This window comes from Myiozetetes cayanensis, unplaced genomic scaffold (genome assembly GCF_022539395.1).
Source record: "Myiozetetes cayanensis isolate MyiCay16 unplaced genomic scaffold, myiCay2020 scf5-8, whole genome shotgun sequence".
Taxonomy (NCBI): Eukaryota; Metazoa; Chordata; class Aves; order Passeriformes; family Tyrannidae; genus Myiozetetes; species Myiozetetes cayanensis.
The window spans coordinates 29,560,828-29,578,999 of NW_026087742.1; the positions used below are offsets into that span (position 1 = coordinate 29,560,828).

Here is an 18,172-nt window from a genome sequence, read left to right on the forward strand (position 1 = left end):
TACCCATAACTTGTGACCGTTCATAGGGTTGGTCATCCTGGCATGATAATTGGCATTCATTTAACTGCAGGAGCCAGCTTCAGATTAAGATCCCTAAAATGTGAACATCTCCATGTGTGTTAGGAGTCTCACCTCAACTTCATTGTCAGTGGAGATCCAGGGATGCAATTCATTTGGATCTTGCAAATCTTCCATTGGCCTGTCAGTTTTATATAGAAGTGTCAGTATCCGAGGATGTCCTACATAAGGTGCTTAAGGGCTGTTGAGTGTCTGTTTCCAGCTAAAGAACTGTCAAGCCAAAATACTGACCCAAAGTTCCCCAAAAAGGGAAACCCAAAGTCAACTGAGACAAATCTCAACCAGATGCTTGCCCAGGCTTCTTAGAGTCAAATTGTTCCCTGAAGTGGAAACCAAAGGCCAGGATTTTGTGCAAACTATCATTTGTTTCTGTAGCATTTTGTTTGACCCTTAGATGCACTGAGACCTCCTTTAATATTAGTTCCAAGACCTTCAGGTTACATAGATTAATTTTGTTTACTCTCTTCCTAAGTGTAGGTTTGCTTCATGTTGGTTGCGGTTTGCTTTTTCTATAGGGAATTTATACTCAGAAGAGAGCAGACCCAAAAAATGTCAAGGAAGAGGTAGTGGATTTTGCACGTTTCAAGTGGCCTTTGCTGTTTTCTCGATTCTACGAAGCCTTCAAATTCTCAGGTGAGTCAGTAAAGCACATCCCCAGAGCATAGGATGCTCTAAAGCAAAAGAAAAGAAGGAGCTGATGTAGCTGGTCTTTTTCGGATATGTTATTTTTTGGTGCATCCTGATTAGCAACGGCTCAGGTTATGAGTCTGATGCTATTTCTCTTCCTAAACAAACAAACAAATAAAAACCAAAAAAACCCCCACACCCAGTTTTTTTACCATTGAATCCTTCTTTGAAAGGCACACATTTTCTGTATCCTAAGACCCTTCATAAACTGATTGTATGCCTTGTCTTCAACACAGGGCCAAGCCTGCCTAAAAATGATGTAATTGTAGCTGTCAACTGGACAGGAGTGTACTTTGTAGATGAACAGGAGCAGGTTCTCTTAGAGCTCTCTTTCCCAGAGATCACAGCTGTGTCAAGCAGCAGGTAAGGAGGAATAGACTTAGCTGGCAATCTCATCATAAACCAACCTTTTTCTTGGCTTTGCCTCCTTATGTCATTATTTTTCATGTGTATGTCTCCTATAAATACATATCCCAGAGGAGGAAAGCTGCAAGGACAGAGTTTCACTTTGGCTACCATTAAAGGCGATGAATACACTTTCACCTCCAACAATGCGGAGGACATCCGGGACCTGGTGGTGACCTTCCTTGAAGGACTAAGGAAACGATCCAAATATGTGGTCACTCTCCAAGACAACCCAAACCCTGGTAAGTAAACAGTCCAGCTCAGTGGTAAACATATAGATAGATTTAATATTCCCAAAGAATTTGGAAAAAAAATTCAAACCAATGGTGGTTTTTTCTTGCAGTGGGAGAAGAATCCGGTTTCCTCAGCTTCCTCAAAGGAGACCTCATAGTTCTGGACCAGGACACAGGAGAACAAGTGATGAACTCAGGGTGGGCTAATGGGCTCAACGAACGGACCAAGCAGAGAGGGGATTTCCCAACTGATTCCGTCTACGTCTTGCCTACAGTCACCATGCCTCCACTGGAGATCGTGGTAAGCTGTCTTACAGAATTACACAACTTAGTACAAATGCTCAAGGAGGTCAAAGCCTTCCTGAATGGCTTAGATATGTCCAAAGTCTCCCTGAAGATAAGGTGGAAACCAAAGTGGATGAGAGAGGTGACAGGTTGTCCAAGGCAAAAGCAATCTCAGCCTTTCTTCTGGTCTTGGCACTTAGAACACCACAAACTTGTGACTTGGAATATCCATGTATCATGCTAAATCACTCCAGCTGGCCTAATTACTTAAAGTTGTATTTGGGGTTGGTAGGAAGTGCTGCATTCATGTATGGAGCTGTAGGATCCAAAGTGCATTGTCTTCACTATGAAATGATCCACACTATGGAAACATTTGTTATTCCTTGCGTTAGTGACTGAGAGTGGCACAGAGAAATGACAGTTGCACAGTTCTTACTGACTGTTACCTGGAATTGATGGGTTATTCTTATTCGCTCACTGTTACTCTGTTTTGTATCTGCTTCCTCTCTCTGAATATATCAGATGTATTTTATATCAAATAGACAAAGTAACAAAGAACTTTTCATCCCACAGGCACTGGTCACAATGACCCCTGACCAACGACAAGATGTTATCAGAACCTCTCAGATGGCAGTTTCAGACAGTGAAGAGAAAGTAAAGCCATATACCTTGGAGGAATTTTCCTATGATTATTTTAGGTGATTTTTTTAAACCATCCTCAAAAATTATAGGAATCCATCTGCAAGTAGCCTGGAAAAGACTCTGAATACCCCATTGGGGGATTTTTTATAACTGCAGCCTCCAGTTTAGTTCATGGCATTTGAGCCATGTTTTTCCACAGATAAGATTTTATGAAGGATTTCTTCTAAGCAGAGGTGTAACAGTGTGAAATTTAATATTATGTGGGAGGATGTACTTAGACCATTTAGCCAGCACTTAAATTAGATACAGGCATTTTCATCTCGGCTCCAAAGATGTAAATGTACACCACTGCTGAATGCAGGTGACCAAAGCTCCCACTGCTGTTTGGATGGGCAGGCAATCCAAACAGGCAGACCGGATCCTCTGGGATATTTTCCCCTAGTAGGCTTGTAGTGCTAGGTGATATTCTTTGAGTGTGGCTGCCCTGACCATTCATTGCCATCATCCTTCTTGCTGTGATTAGAAGCATTTTGGAATAGGATAGGTTGTTTTGGTGTCAGTACTTGGGTAGGGTCCTTATGGGACTTTTCTGAGCCCTAAGAAAGTACAAATAATTATCTTTGGGTAGAACTGGAGCTGGATACTTGCTAAATTGTCAAGTCCCATTTGGTGTAAAAGTTCATTAGCTAGGTGCTGCAGGCAACCTTCCTAGGTGATACATTGGCCACAAGCTCTCCCTTTTATCCCTGTAATCTCTCCACCTCTTGCTTTGCATTTACTGCCAGGCCACCTCCCAAGCACACCCTCAGCCGGGTCATGATCACCAAGAGCCGTGGAAAGGACAAGCTGTGGTGTTACACCCGTGAGCCCATCAAACAGCCACTGCTGAAGAAGATCCTGGGCAGTGAGGAGCTGTCCCAGGAAGCCTGCATGGCCTTCATTGATATCCTTCCTCTGCTTGGGAAAGCCCTTGGGCAACAGGTCTGATGGGCAAAGGGTGGACTAGGCTCTTTAAGGCCCCAAGCAAAGCCCATGGAAAGGTTTTTGGTCCCTCTTAACAGCTTTGGAACCATATCATAGCCGTGGAGATGGGTCTGAGCCCTAGACCTGTACTCAAGCATCATTGAGATCTGAGGTGTGTCTACTTCTTAAGTACTAGGAAACAAGTTACTGAATCCTGCTGGTCCACACTCTCTTGCTCTGTTCTGGCTTGCTTTGGCTGAGTCTCTGCAAAATACGTCTGCTGTGGAAGGACATAGCCCTAATCTGTGTGGATGCAGACCATCCACATGGCCTTGGGGACAGGGTTTGATGTCTGAATATCCCTTACTTGGCAGAAGGTACACAGCATGGCAGAGAAAGGCTAAGTGCAACCATAGATCAAATCTGTTGAAGCCTTTTTTTTTTTTTTTTTTTCAATGGGACTTTGCTCTAGGGTTCAAACTTCATGTTTTGAATAGTTCTGTTGGTATATTTGTTACTGATTAATATTACACTGTTGGTGCTACCACTGCTTTCCTCTTATTAGCAAATAATAATAGGAAGAGAAATGAAAAGGCAAAAGAAGAAAATGAGGACATTTGCGTTTTTGTGCTTTTCCTCTTGCTGTGTCATACGTGTTAATGGCTAAAACTGTGGTCTCTTCTCATGTGGAATAGTTGCAATATGCATGATGGTGAAGGCTGTCATTTGGTTTATGTTGCTGCAGCTCCACGGGTGCCTTACACTAGTTGAAAATCTGGTCTTTTACAATTGTACCTGTATCTGTGATCAGGTAACACATGAACTTCTGTAGTCATGTTAGGATGTTTTTAACCACATCATCAGCAGAGGGGCTTCCCCAAATATCCCAGTTAGCTGATCCTTGACTCCTACCCCCCACCAGTGCTGAAGTATATGGGTGACTACCCATCCAAAAGAACCCGCTCAGTCAATGAGCTGACAGACCAAATATTTGAAGGTGCCTTGAAAGCCGAACCCCTGAAGGATGAAATCTACTGCCAGACCCTCAAGCAGCTCACGGACAACCACATCAAGTAAGGACTGTTTGTTCCCCTTGTCCCAAATGCACTAGCCTGTGTTGGGCAAAGCAGGTGTGAAGTGTCCGTGCTGTGAGTGATGTTTTTCGTCCTGGCTCTCTCCTTGTGTAGATACAGTGAAGAGAAAGGCTGGGAGCTATTGTGGTTGTGTACAGGCCTTTTCCCTCCAAGTAACATCCTCCTGCCCCATGTCCAGAGGTTCCTGCAATCCCGGAAACATCATCCCTTGGCGGCAGACTGCATCCAGAGACTCCAGAAAGCCCTGAGGTATGACATCAAAAGACCTAGTCCTGACTGTACCACATCCAAATATGTGTGAGAAAATACAATCAGGATATATTTTGGTAACTGGGGGGATAATGAAAGCTCACAGCCCCTTTCTATATTCCACCAAGCTGAGTGAAAGGGACGTTGAGTGGAGGATGTTGCTGATAAAGAGTGCAGAAGAATAAAGATGAATCAACTTTGTCCAGCTCCATGTAAATAATCTACAATCTAAGCAAATACACATTCCCCATTAAAATTTTTCTTTCTTCTTTTAAGGAGAAAAACACCCTAATGTTAAGAAAGTAGCTGAAGTTACTCAAAATAATACATATTACAATGGAAAATTTGAAAAAGAAATTCTTGCTTTGATGATGTTGCGACACTTGCTCCCTCCTGTTTTGCAGGAATGGATCCAGGAAATACCCGCCTCATCTGGTAGAAGTGGAAGCCATTCAACACAAAACCACCCAAATTTTCCATAAGGTTTACTTTCCTGATGACACTGATGAGGTAAATGGGGAAGGAGGAAATTTTTCTTTTCTGTCAGGATGGTTGTCAATTTTCTTATTAAAATTTCAGAAGAGGTTAATATTGGTTCTGATCCAGAAAAACTCAGCCTTTCCAGAAGACTCTGGGCCAAAGTATTATAAGGAAAACCCCTCCTTGTCCATTCTGATTTGCTGCAATTCGTGTTTTTCAAGATAGGGTGATGTGCTGGTGTTCACTGGAGGTTTTGCAGTAGGACCTCAGAACGAAGGAAACTGGGTGGGTTCATCCATTCAATTGCATTGGTTCAGAAGCCTTGGATAAAAATCATCTGGAGCCTCAACCAACATATATTATCCACCCAACTATACCCAGTGGGGTACCATGACAGGGCTCCCTGGGAACTGGGCAGACTTATACAGCACTGGCAAGTAGGTGATTGAAATTATACGTTCTGACCTGAGATGACACAGAAATCAGACCTGCACTCAGGAACCTCTCATAAAGGATCATACATGCTAATAAGGCAGCTACTTATATTGATGCCAGAGCAGATAGGCATGTCCTTGCAGATATTGCTATCTCATGCTACTGATTAATTTTCCTGTGAGGCTCACATCTCTCGCTTCCCTCATGCCCTTGGGTACAACTAAATTCCTGTATTTCCAAGTGGGTTTATGTGTAAAGCAGTCCACATCCATGGAAGGAAAAGGATGATTCCTCTACAGCAGCTATGCATGCCCTTGTTTATCTGTAATGGAGAATTGAGAGAACTGTTGGAGTTTGTCATCATTTTGAGTATTTGTTTCCAACACAACCAGCTATGAGCATGGCACTAATTTATACACGTATGTCTATGTGAGAGCAAGTAGAAAGAGGCAGTAGGAACTTCTGCACTTGGATAGGTTTGCTGTGATCCATTTGGCCATGGAAGGGACCAGGTGGCCTGGCAGAGTAGCAGCATTCCAGTGCAACATGCATCTATACTGTAGTGCTGCTTGGACACTGAGCTCCAGCTCGTACTCTTGTGGGATGTAGAACATGAGTCCTGGTGGTTTGGTGGTTGAGGATAACACAATCATGCTTGTGGTGGTCAGAAGCTTGAATTCCTTAAAGTGCTATGAACTGAATCTCTCTAAGTGGGCAGAGCAAAACTGAGGCAATGAAAATGCTGAGCACAGCTCAAAAGGCAAAACCAGGCCTGAGATGTCCATGGAGGTGGGACAGTCCTTCAGATATCCCATACTTTAGATATCCCATCCAGAGATATCCATAAAACAGGAGTCATTTTCCCTCTATTCAGTTATATAGAAGCCAGGCATTTGGTCTAAGCCAGTCATCTGATCTCCTCATCAGTGGAGAGACAGTTGGGACAAACCAGCTTGGAGGTATCTCTCTTTCCCACCTCCTCTTTTCCCCAGGAAAATAGTTCTGAGACTTCAGTGTTAGATCAGAAAAATCTCTTGCATTGCCTGGGGAGCCCTTTATAAGCAGTAGAGGATATAGATAAAACATGAAAAAGCACAATGGCACAGCAGTAGCATGACAGAACTTCTGAAGGGATCCCTTCCCATGCCCCAAGCCACGGTTCACAATGTCACTGATTTCATCACTGGTGGGCATCCCTCTGTGCATGTGTGCCTAGAGCTCCTCAAAGTGAAAATTGATCTTGAGATAGCAGTGGTGAGGATCCTCCTTTCTTTGTAGGCATTTGAAGTGGAGTCCAGCACAAAAGCCAAGGACTTCTGCCAGAATATCTCCAACAGGCTGCTCCTAAAGTCCTCTGAGGGCTTCAGCCTCTTCGTCAAAATCTCTGATAAGGTGAGTGACCCACCCATAGGCTGAAGTAGCCCTGAAGTACTCACAGTGACCCACCTGTCAGTCGGTACCCATTGGTGGAGCCAGAGCTGTCTGGTGAGAAGCATTTCTCTACAAGCTGTGTGGCATTTCTAAGTCAGATCCAACCTGATACAGATGAGGTTTGGAGTCTCACAGTCCTGACTTGCAGCAATCCCCCTAAAGGACTTAAGAGAGAGACAGGCAGAACTCTACTAGCCTGCTACTGAGTTGGCTTTATAAGAAAGAACTAAATAAGAAAAACGTGCAGCTTAGAGCTGCCTCTGGCAACTGGGAGAAATCTATGGAGATAGTCATCAGGAAGGGAAAGGAATTGTTCTGGTGAAACAAGAAGCTGCAATAAGGAGTAATGTATGAAATTAGAGACAGAGCCCAAAGCAAAGTGCTGGCAGTGGCTTTCTCACATCAGCAGTTTGTAACACATCAGTGTAACCAACACATAACAGTGAGCAACAACTACAGGAGATGGGGCAATGGCCAACCCTGCCTGTGATGCCTTGCCACTTGTTCTGGGCACCACAATAGAAGGGCATAAAGCTGTTAGAGAGGATCCAAAGGCAAACTACAAAGATAGTGAAGGGTTTAGAGGGGGAGACATAAGAGGAGCATCTGAGGTCACTTGGCTAATTCAGCTCAGAGAAGAGGAGACTGAAGGGAGACCTCATCATGGTCTACAGCTTCCTCACGAGGTGAAGTGGAGGGGCAGGTGCTGATCTCTTCTGCCTAATGACCAGTGATAGGACCAGAGGGAATAGCGTGAAACTGTGTCAGGGAAGGTTTTGGGTGGGATATAAGAAAAGGTTCTTCACCCAGAGGGTAGCTGGGCAGTGGAACAGGCTCCCCAATGAAGAGGTCACAGCACCAAGCCTGACAGAGTTCAAGAAACATTTGGACAATGCTCTCGGGCACATGGTGTGATTCTTGGGGTGTCCTGTGCAGTGCCAGAACTTTGACTTTGATGATCCGTATGGGTCCCTTCCAGCTCAGGATATTCTGTGATTCTCCTTCTCAGCCTTTGTGACCTTGTGTTATGTCCCCCAGGTCATCAGCGTGCCCGAGGGAGATTTCTTCTTTGACTTTGTGAGACACTTGACAGACTGGATAAAGAAAGCAAGACCAGCAAAAGATGGTAATTTTTTTCCATTATGGGTCACACACAGCCCTTCTCCCACCCTCCTGACCTTTCAAACAAGATTGACCACACAGTCTGCCATAAGCATTGGAATAGACTTCCCAGGGAAGCGGTAGAATCCAGGAAATGTTCAAAATGTTCAAAATGTTCAAAAAACATGTAGATGTGGTGCTTAGGGACATAATTTAGTGGTGGACCTGGCACTGGACTCAATGATTTTAGAGGTCTTTTCCAACCTTCATGATTTTGTTATTCTGTGATCTGTTGGGCCACACTGATGTGGGTGTGCTGTCTGCACCATCCCTGGGAGACATCACCTGGGAGGTGGTCCATCCAGGAGCAGCAAAACCTCTGCTCCAGGGCTAGTCCTTGCCCCTGAGAGATGTGCCTGCTGTTGGACAGCTCTCCAGGAACAGCCTGCAGGAAGGTTTAGTGGTGGGATTCACCTCACCTCACTGACCACATCCACAGTGGAACTGGCTGCAGCTCTGCTGAATTTAGCAGTGGCTGCAAGACATAGGTGCCTCCAGGATACAACTCCTCTGTCCTTTTATAGGCTTGAGCACTATCACTGAAGTACAATGGTGCAAGTGAACCCAGACACTTTCCATTTTATTAAAGCTTTGCATGGCAGTGATGTGGTTTGGTCTGCAAGGTCAGACCCCTTTTGGCCTTGTGAATGCCCCTGTCCCTGCAGGTTTTGATAGCACATGGGCACCACTGGCTTGCAGACACTGATTGACAGCTGTTATTCACACCATCGCTCCTATATTCCTACTTCTCTTGAACAGGTATAGTGCCTTCCCTCACCTACCAAGTGTTCTTCATGAAAAAACTGTGGACCAACACAACGCCTGGAAAAGACTCGATGGCAGACTCAATCTTCCACTATTACCAGGTACTCCAGGATTCTGCAATACCAATGGAGACTTGGGAGGGATTAGGAGTGGGTTACAAAGACATTGTCCATCTGCAGATGTTCCCAGGGCACAGCCTCTTAAACAGGGGCTGGATACCTCCACAAAATCTGTTAAACATCTGAGGATGAAGGTCCATGGGCATCCACTCTATCTCTCAATTGTTCTTTCCTCCATGCAGGAGTTACCAAAGTACCTGCGTGGTTACCACAAGTGCACACGGGAAGAGGTCCTGCAGCTGGCGGCTCTCATCTACCGGGTGAAGTTTGAGGATGACAAGTCCTATTTCCCCAGCATCCCCAAGCTCCTGAAGGAGCTGGTGCCTCAGGACCTCATCCGGCAGCTCTCTCCAGATGACTGGAAAAGGGTAAACCAGCAGCTTGATTCATATGCCAGGACTGGCTGGGGGAAGCCCAGTCTCTTGGCTGACTCCTCTGACATTCAACGTTGAAGTTGGACTGTCAGAATGAGTGACCCATGGTCCCTCCTGAGCCATAGAAGAGCTTCAGCCTCCTTGGCATCTCCAAGAGGAGAAATTGTGCATTTATGTTCACACACACATGCCTTACCCTGGGTTTTCTTTGTCCTGTGACTGTGGGTGTAGCGGTGGATGCAATGTCATATGGACACGTGCTGAGAGATGGTCTTATGTAAAGGTGCTGCATTTAATGCAGGCTACTGAGTGGAGGAGTAATTCTCCCTGCTTTACACGAGAAGAGCTGTGGCACACGTGCAGACAGGTCTAGTCTTAAAATATCAAAGGTGTCTCATTGCCAAGAAATAGTCTTATAAGTCCTTTCTGTTTCCTATGTGCTATCAGCATCTCTCGATTGAAGGTCTCTCAGTCTCCTCTGCTTCATTAATTGGAGGATTAAAACTTGCGATCCCTTTAATGGAGTTTCCAGCTCAGCTCATCTAAGGACCTGCCTTGGTTTCAGGCCCTGCTCCAGTGACTAACCAGCAGTTTTTTGAAATGTTCATTGGAACAGAGACTAGAACCAAACATCAAGGTCAGGTTGGACAGGACTCAGAGCAGTCTGGTCTAGTGGAATGTGGCCCTGCTTATTGCAGGCAGGTTGGGCTAGATGACCTTAAAAAGGTCTATTTCAACCCAAACTATTCCATGAGTCTCTCACTGTGGAACTGATGCTCTTTCCCTGCAAACATCCCTGGTGCTAGGTAGTACAAACCCTCCATCTCTATTGTGTTCTCTCTTCCAGTCCATCGTGGCATACTACAACAAGCACGCAGGCAAAACAAGAGAAGAAGCCAAGCTTGCCTTTCTAAAGATTATCTTCAAGTGGCCTACATTTGGATCAGCGTTCTTTGAAGTGAAGGTACCTGCCCTGGGGGTTCTCTGGCAACTTTTAGACAAGCTCATGAGCCCTGTCCCACAGGCTGTTCCAGATCTGAACTGGACTGGGACAACCCTGCTGAAACAGGGACAGAGTGTGAGACTCTTCATCAGTGAAGGACAAATACACTCTGTTTTGCTGCCCTGCCTCTTTACACAAACAGAACCATTGTAGAACTTCAGCATATCTCAGTCATTGGGTCCCTACTCATAGCTGTGCTGCTGAGGAGCTAAGAGCCATTCTCTGTTTTGCCAAGACAAAGGGGAATGTGTGGTTTTCCAGGGAATCTGTCTGCACTCATCACAAGCCAAATCCAGACCACTCACCCCCCTCACTAGACTTCCATCAAGGAAGCGAGTAGTCATGAAGTCTGTCCAGGTACTCTGGACACCTTATTGCAACTTCCTCTTCTCAGTGACCAAACTGAGCAAAACTGAGTGTAAAGACCAGAAGGGAACAGAGCAGTGCAGTCTTAGCCTGGAGGTCCACATCAGCCTGCATAAGGAGAAGCAGAGCCCCAAACAGACTGGAAGGGGAAAGGAGACTTGCTCGGCCTGTCCCAGCTCTTCCATGCCAGTGGCAAGATGGCTTCACTTTTGGGAAGCCATCAAAGGGAACAAGGAACTTAATGCTGTCAGCAGCTCAGCAGCTGGTTATCATGCATTTAGGAAATCTGTACTTACCTAGACAGTCCTGACTATTGCTGATACCTTGATGAGCTCTAGGTTTATCTTTAAAGGATAAACTAGATAGCAGTTAGTAGGCCACCAAGTGCTGTCAGGAGAAGATAGGGAGAGAGGAAATAGGAAGGGGTGTGATTTTGCTTGACACATCCTCTGACCAGTTCATCTCATTTCCAACAGCAAACTACAGAGCCAAATTATCCAGAAATCCTTCTAATTGCCATCAATAAGCATGGAGTCAGCCTCATTGATCCCAAAACCAAGGTAAGCAAAACTGAGGGCTCCTGAGCCCATTCCCCAAACTCTCAGAGGAGTCATACCAAAGAGCATGTTGTTCAGAACTTAGTGGGTTCTCATTAAGCCTAGTTAGAAAGGCTGGATAGACAGAACAGTTTCTGGAGGCAGAAATTCAGTGTTACACAGAGCCAGACAGCTTTTTTCAACAGGAGATGTATTGGGAGCATCAACTGTTAGAACTCTGTAACTGGAGGACACATACGCTGCTTCCTTAATCCTTTCACAGACATTAGGACAGGAGCTGGAGTAAATGAGATCCTACTAGTTACTTCCATCATGTTTGTGGTCATGTCACATATGACAGTCTTTCACAAGTACTGGAGGATCCAGTCTTGCATCTCACTGCCATCCCCATGAGTCTCATCATATCCTTTGGTAGATATCCTTGGTCTGCTTTGATGGAGAGTGAACAGGGACATGAGGAGTCCCCACAGCCCTTCGTGAAAGTTGAGGCTCTTGCATGTTGAGTGTCACTCTTGTGTTCCCACCAGGATATCCTCATCACTCACCCCTTCACCAAGATCTCCAACTGGAGCAGTGGCAACACGTACTTCCATATAACCATTGGCAACTTAGTGAGAGGAAGCAAGCTGCTCTGTGAGACCTCCCTGGTAAGTAGTATTAAAGATTAGACAAAATCCTGACTGGCAGCAAATTGTGCCTCAGGGATTCTCTGTGCTGAAAGTGGTCTCTCAGAAGAGCCCCTGATGTGTTGGATTTTTTTTCTTCTGGACTTCCCATTGCTCTGCTCAGTGATCAGGGCTCTCATTTGGTCCATCATCAAATGTACAAGCAAGCCTGCTGTGCTCGGGATGTTACCATGTCAGGAGCATGGGGGACAGTCCCTGCCACTGGACTGAAAAAAACATTAAAGCTGGTGTGGGCTCAAGGGGTATTCTTGAGCCCTTTTACCAAGATCTTTTGCCCAACTTGTCCCTTGTAATAGTCACAGCAACAAAACTCCTCTTCGAGTATCTTCGACTGAAAGCATGAAGGATAAAAATTGCTACTGAATTAATTGTTATTAATCTGAGGCATTCAGTATTTTGTTAGCCATTTGAAAATCCATGTCCCATCCAAAGTTCCCTATGTCCTTAGCCTCAGCAGCATGCTGGGACAGTGAGTTCCTCTGTCTTGATGCTGCAAATTATGTTTGGACAGTGTTTCTTGTGGTGGTGACATTTCACCCAAAGAGAATGGTAGAATAAGTCAAATGTACTTGAAAACTTAAAAGTCAACAACTGGTAGCCAGTGCATTCAGGAGGCACAAGCCAGGAGACTGTAAACTGTGCTCTAAAGGCAGGTAACACCTTGTCTCTCCTCCTCAGGGGTACAAGATGGATGATCTTTTGACCTCGTACATCAGCCAGATGCTAACAGCCATGAGCAAACAGAGGAGTGCAAAGGGTAGCAAGTGAACTGCAAGAAGCCACTGGCAGGTGGCCATGGCACTAATTCACCAGCTGAGGGCAGTGGGATACCCGTGCAGCTGGGGGAGAACCTTTGCCTCTCAGATGTGGAAGATGAGCCGAACACCATCAGGGAGTTCACTGGACTCTGACCTTGAGGGCTCCGATCCCACCTCCCTTTCCAGCGAAGATGACTATCTCTGACCTCCCATTCTCCTGCCTCTCCCTGTATCCCAACTCCATCTTACGTCTCAAAAATTTCCAGGGGACACCACTGCTCTCAGACAGTGATTGAGCAAAAACACTCCAGGCTTTGCCTGAACCCAGTGGTTGGCATCACAAAGGCTCTTGGAAGAGGATTTGTGTGTGTTTGTGTGTGTGTGTGGCTTGCTTTGTTTTTGTTTGGTTTTCTTCTTAAATATGAGAGCTATTAGGATGCTAACAGATTTTTTGTAAGGTTCTGGCAACTTCAAGTTTGAAGAGGAATAACAGAACCTTGATCCATGCTGGAAAGATGTCGAATGAACACTGCAGGGCTTGGGATTTTTGTCATTACAAAAGAATATGTTGTGTTCTAAAGAAGGACAGAAAGAAAAAGCAGGCTGGGAGGAGCACATTTTTACTAGGAATCAGAATAAACAAACTACTGATTGAACAGGCTAGAATACTGAAGTGCTGTCTGTGCAATGCTGGAAATATTTAAAGAACAAATTTTAAAGTTTTTTTTCTTCTTCTATTTATTTTTTAAAATATTAAAAAGGAAAAAAAATAATCCTGCATTTTGTGCCGGTATCTGGATGCTGCCTCGGGGCTGAGGGCGACCTGCAGAACAGTCCCTCGCCCAGGGATTCCCCAAGAGCCATAACTGCCAGAGGCTGAGTAAGGCACATCTTTTCCAACTTAAGGGCTCAGCTGGAAGTGAAGCTTGGAAGATGAATTATCTCCTTTTGCCCCCTGTGCCCAGAAAAATTAACCCTAGGAGGACTTCTACTGCAAGCTTCAATATGGATATAGGGATTTTGAAGACCCCAGGTTTGGAAGACTGAGGCCAAGCCTATGTTGAGCTGTAATTCAAATGTGAACTTGGTCATTGGGTTTGTAACAGCTGATGATTTTATTGTGCTTTTGTGTGTGTTACTGTATAAAGCAGCTCTTTATGAGTCCCAGCTGAACGTGAACCACCCATAGCAAGGGCATACCCTTCTTTTCTGTAGGCTTTTCTCCATCTTTGATTGGCTGTACTAACCTGCTGGCTCTTTCTCCCCTCTTCCACCCAACACCATGCAGTGCAGACCAGCCTGCTTTGGAGCAGAGATGGGACCTGCTGGCAGAGAGGAGGCTGAAGCCACGTTGTGCTGGGAGGATGCAGGGGAAGAAGCCTGGGGGTGCCTTTCCAAACTACAGGCTTCAAAGGAGCATGTGGCTGGGTGTAGGGTATCAGGAGAGGTGACAATTGTCCACCAATATCTTGTGCTGGTGTCACTATCACTGAGTGGATCTCAGCAGATGTGGGAGACCTGTGTTGGTCCCATCCATTGGGCTGAGGTTGACTGCTTTCACAGAAGTCCATATTGTGGGAACATATTATTCTGTTAAGCTCAGCTGGGCTCAGCTCTCCGACACTATAGCGTGCTAGGCAGAGCTGATAGCACTGCCTACCAGACCTCAAGGACCATGACATTCACCTGGGATGCAGCAGTGACTTAGGACCTTGATTGCTCCATCAAAGTGAGTGAGATGCTGTATGGAGACATTCACCAGCCAGACAGGGCTGCTAAGAGATCCCCTTTCTCCACTATCCCCGACCCGAGGCACCCTGGTGATGGGAGCATGGTTACACCAGCCAAGGCTACACTGGGAGCCAAGCTGCCTTCTTACCATCCATTTCTGGTGTTTCTCTCCCTTCCTCAGCTGTCCTTGGGATCCCACCTGGCCTTAGACACATGCCTGTCATCACCACCACCATCACTGCTTTTTGTGAGTCTCCAGCCATCCCTGCCTCCCACATCACATGCAGCAGATGATGCGTCACAGCAGTGTTTTCCAGAGCTGCTTTCCACTCATACCACCCTCATCCCTCCCTTACAGCTCTGTTGGCCTCCCATCCACCCCACCATTTTGGGGAATGCCAGGACTCTGTGTGTGCGTGCCTGTGTGTCATATGTATTAGCATCTGCTGGCATCTTTGTATTCACACCAAGCAATGTAAGATGAAAAACATATGTCCAAGTGAAATACTCTAATTAAAAAGGATCAAGTGGCTTTGTGGGAGGCTGTCCTGCACTGTGTGTTTTTCATGGCATCTCCACAGGGAAGAGTGGGCTCAGGGCTCCCAGATTCTTGTTGTGGATGAGACTTCTCTTTGCTGAGTGGAACTCCTGGTGAGAGTATCAAGCAATGAGGAGCAAACCATCAGTGTGCCTGGACTGGAAACTAGTTGAAATGTTTTATTTTGAGGTGAAAACCACTGAAGACCTGGGTAGTCTCCGTTGCTCATCTTCTATGACAAGGGTGGATCTTCCAGCCAGTTTTGAGCTGAATCACTGGATGTAGGAAGTGCTGGGTGAAAAGTTTGTATGTAGGAGTCAGACTACCAGCCATGTGCCTAACAAGGTCGCCAGACCCTGCTAGCTGTGAAGCAACAAAAATAGTAGCTGAGATGTGACAGAATGTAAGGCATTAAAGGAGATCAGGTCTGATTGTCCAGGCTCTGCCTGGGCAAGGCTGGTGAGAATGAGGAAGGTGAGTACAGGGAGTTACCACTGCATAATGGCCAAGCAGCAGCTGCATACATGGATCAAAGTGCATTGAGGTGGCTTTTCCCTACACATATTAAAACCAGCAGTTGAGGGACCACTGCCAACTCCCTCACTTGAACACCAAGGGACAGGCTGAGGAACCCATGATGCATGGCACAATCAACCTACCCCCCCCTCCTATTTTTGCTGCTGACATACATAAGTAGTATCCACAAAAAGTTATGAAACAGCTATGCATGCAGGGCATGGGGAGAGGAATCTAACACCATCCTCTCTCCATGCTTCATAGATCTGTATCTGCTCTACAATGATCCATCTGCCCTTTATCCCTTTTCCAAAGGCTGACGCTTCTTTTTTGCATTTCTAGCCTCCAAAATACTCCAAAATTACAACGTGGAAAGGCTTGAGTGCTTCTCAACACAGGTAACTCTGAAATCTAATGCTTCCCTGTCACAATTCACTTGTGATAACTTTATTTAACAAAAGGTTCACGTGTGAGAAGTTGTCTGTAGCCTGAATCTGGTAAAGACTAGTATTTTCTTTCCCAGCTTGCAAAATAAGAACAGAACAGGATAGGAGAGCTAAAATGTATTTAAAACAGCACTTACAATTTACAAAAAATGTATCCTTATTATCTGTTCAAGTAGAAAGTTATGGCTTAAACCTGAGAGATGCTTACATCCCACTTACAGAGCAAGGCATGGACTCCCCTCCCCACTGTGTGCCAGCAGCCGCTGGGAGAAATGCAAATCCAGATAAATCCTGGGGTGTTGTACAGGTATACAGGCCTTCCCAAGGGAAAAGCAAACAGGACACTTGATGGTACCAGTTCACGCGCAGCTCAATCCTTCTGAACAAAAGTGGTGTGTCGTAGTCTCAGTGGCTACCTGGCCAAGGCACCAAGAAGTCCTTCACCCGCCATGGGAAAGTTATGCCCTCACCCACAGCCAAGGGGAAGAGACTGTCCTTGTTAGGGTCTGTGGCAGGGCCAGAGTGAAGAAAAGGAAAACCAAAGATGCCACTGCCTGCATTATAGAAGGGTACAGATCCTATTAACACCCAGACAGCAGCGCCTGACCATCGTGGTGGGGTGAGTGTGCTCTTGGGGGTGGAGGAGACCTGCAAGGAGGGAGAGAGGGAGGGAGGTAGTGTGTGGAGAAGAGGCCGATCTGACAGGAGAAACCTGGGCAGCTGTGAATGCGGAGAACTGCAGGATGCTCAGATGTTTGCAGGATGCTCAGATGTTTGCAGCATGTATAAAACACAGCTCTGGAAACGAGGGCTTACACATGGCAGGACTGATTGCCCTGTGGGATGCCAATGGTTTCAAAGGGTAAATAGTGACTCCCATGTAGTTGTTGCATCTCACCATGGCACAGAATTTCTTCATGGCTGCAGCTCCACCTGTGCTCTCCTACACCCCAGGGATCCCTGCCAGGCACAGGAATCTGATAAAAGCTGTAGGAGAGGAAGACTGATGCTCATCTCCAGCAGTCTTGAAGGCAAATGGATCCTCCTCATCAGGTAGATCTGAGCCCCCACAGCTGGTCTCCCCAGTCTCACTGGGATGTCAGGTCCGCGTCCCCTCTCTGCCCATGTCAGGTCAGGACAGCAGGCATGTCACTGAGCTCTGGAAAAAGGGACACAGTGAGCTACCGATACAACTGCATTTGTTTTGACAGCCATCGTGAGCAAATACAACCTGGCTGAAAATGCATGCAGCCCAGGTTGGGTCATTTTGTCTGTATGATAGCTCCATGAGTGCAGAAACATGGTGCACTGGAGGATCCTCAGCCAATCCCACCCTGCCTTGCAGAACCAGGAGTGCTCAGTGCCTCCAGGGTCTCTTTTCACAGCATCACAGAGTAATGAGTATTGGTGGGGACATCAATATGTATGCCCCAACCCTCTACTTGACACAGGGCCGATTGGGTTGAGCTGCTCAGGGGTTTGAATACAGAATCCTGCCACCTACACCTGAGGCTGAGATAGTATGGACATCCATCACCAACACAACCATCAGGATACCAGTGACCCCACAGAGACCACACTGTGCAGGATACAGCAGCTTTCATTGCCCTGCTCACCTGTCCTGAACTTGTTGTAGGTGCCGCTCTCTAGCACCGGGTTACTGTCCTGGGCACAGCACGAGAAATTCCGCTCTCGCCACCTGCAGAGGGAAAAGCACCTGGATCAGGCCTGTGCTCACTGTGGTTTTCCTCACAGATCCCTGCTGCTGTGGACACCATTTTCCTTACTTTGTGAGCACAGGTATTTTGGGATTTTCTCGTGTCCTTAACCAAGAAAGGACTCCAGTGCACGACTGATGTCTAAGCATCCACGCTTCATGTCTGCAACAGCATTTTGAAGGCAACTCTGTGACTAAGCCCTGTTTTCTCAGCAAGATTTAAGAGCTCAAAAGCCCCACAAATGTTTGCAGCCACTGGTTGTTAAGTAGCCAGAGAAATTTAAAATTGTGATTTTGGTGTGTTCATAAACCTAACAAAGGAGACCATGCAGGGCACTGAGGCACTGCTGATGGCCCTTCTGTCCCAGCAGGGTTGGGAATGCCCTTGCTGCAAAGGCTTGCCCAGAGGAGATTGTTGTTGGTTGGACCAGAAGCATCCACAGAGCCTGGAAA

At 46.2% G+C, this 18,172-nt stretch overlaps 2 protein-coding genes across 9 annotated transcripts in view; one reads left to right on the plus strand and one right to left on the minus strand.

Annotated features, from left to right (window-relative positions):
- The window catches only part of MYO7A (myosin VIIA), a 105,652-nt gene extending 90,624 nt beyond the window's left edge, over positions 1-15,028 (plus strand). For all 8 annotated transcript variants that reach the window (XM_050332598.1, XM_050332599.1, XM_050332600.1 and 5 more), the window contains 17 exons: positions 594-711; positions 1,002-1,128; positions 1,243-1,412; positions 1,514-1,704; positions 2,262-2,386; positions 3,116-3,273; positions 4,213-4,366; positions 4,481-4,636; positions 5,041-5,146; positions 6,830-6,943; positions 8,021-8,108; positions 8,903-9,009; positions 9,210-9,395; positions 10,249-10,365; positions 11,247-11,330; positions 11,855-11,974; positions 12,692-15,028. In XM_050332598.1, coding sequence (XP_050188555.1) covers positions 594-711; positions 1,002-1,128; positions 1,243-1,412; positions 1,514-1,704; positions 2,262-2,386; positions 3,116-3,273; positions 4,213-4,366; positions 4,481-4,636; positions 5,041-5,146; positions 6,830-6,943; positions 8,021-8,108; positions 8,903-9,009; positions 9,210-9,395; positions 10,249-10,365; positions 11,247-11,330; positions 11,855-11,974; positions 12,692-12,781 — 2,211 coding nt within the window. In that variant the 3' untranslated portion in view covers positions 12,782-15,028. The remainder of the gene's footprint in view (positions 1-593; positions 712-1,001; positions 1,129-1,242; positions 1,413-1,513; positions 1,705-2,261; positions 2,387-3,115; positions 3,274-4,212; positions 4,367-4,480; positions 4,637-5,040; positions 5,147-6,829; positions 6,944-8,020; positions 8,109-8,902; positions 9,010-9,209; positions 9,396-10,248; positions 10,366-11,246; positions 11,331-11,854; positions 11,975-12,691) is intronic.
- A 1,035-nt stretch (positions 15,029-16,063) lies between these two features.
- The window catches only part of GDPD4 (glycerophosphodiester phosphodiesterase domain containing 4), a 37,458-nt gene continuing 35,349 nt past the window's right edge, over positions 16,064-18,172 (minus strand). Inside the window, exons 15-16 of the mRNA XM_050332606.1 lie at positions 17,619-17,701; positions 16,064-17,161 (exon numbers count right to left, since the gene is read on the minus strand). Coding sequence (XP_050188563.1) covers positions 17,130-17,161; positions 17,619-17,701 — 115 coding nt within the window. The 3' untranslated portion in view covers positions 16,064-17,129. The remainder of the gene's footprint in view (positions 17,162-17,618; positions 17,702-18,172) is intronic.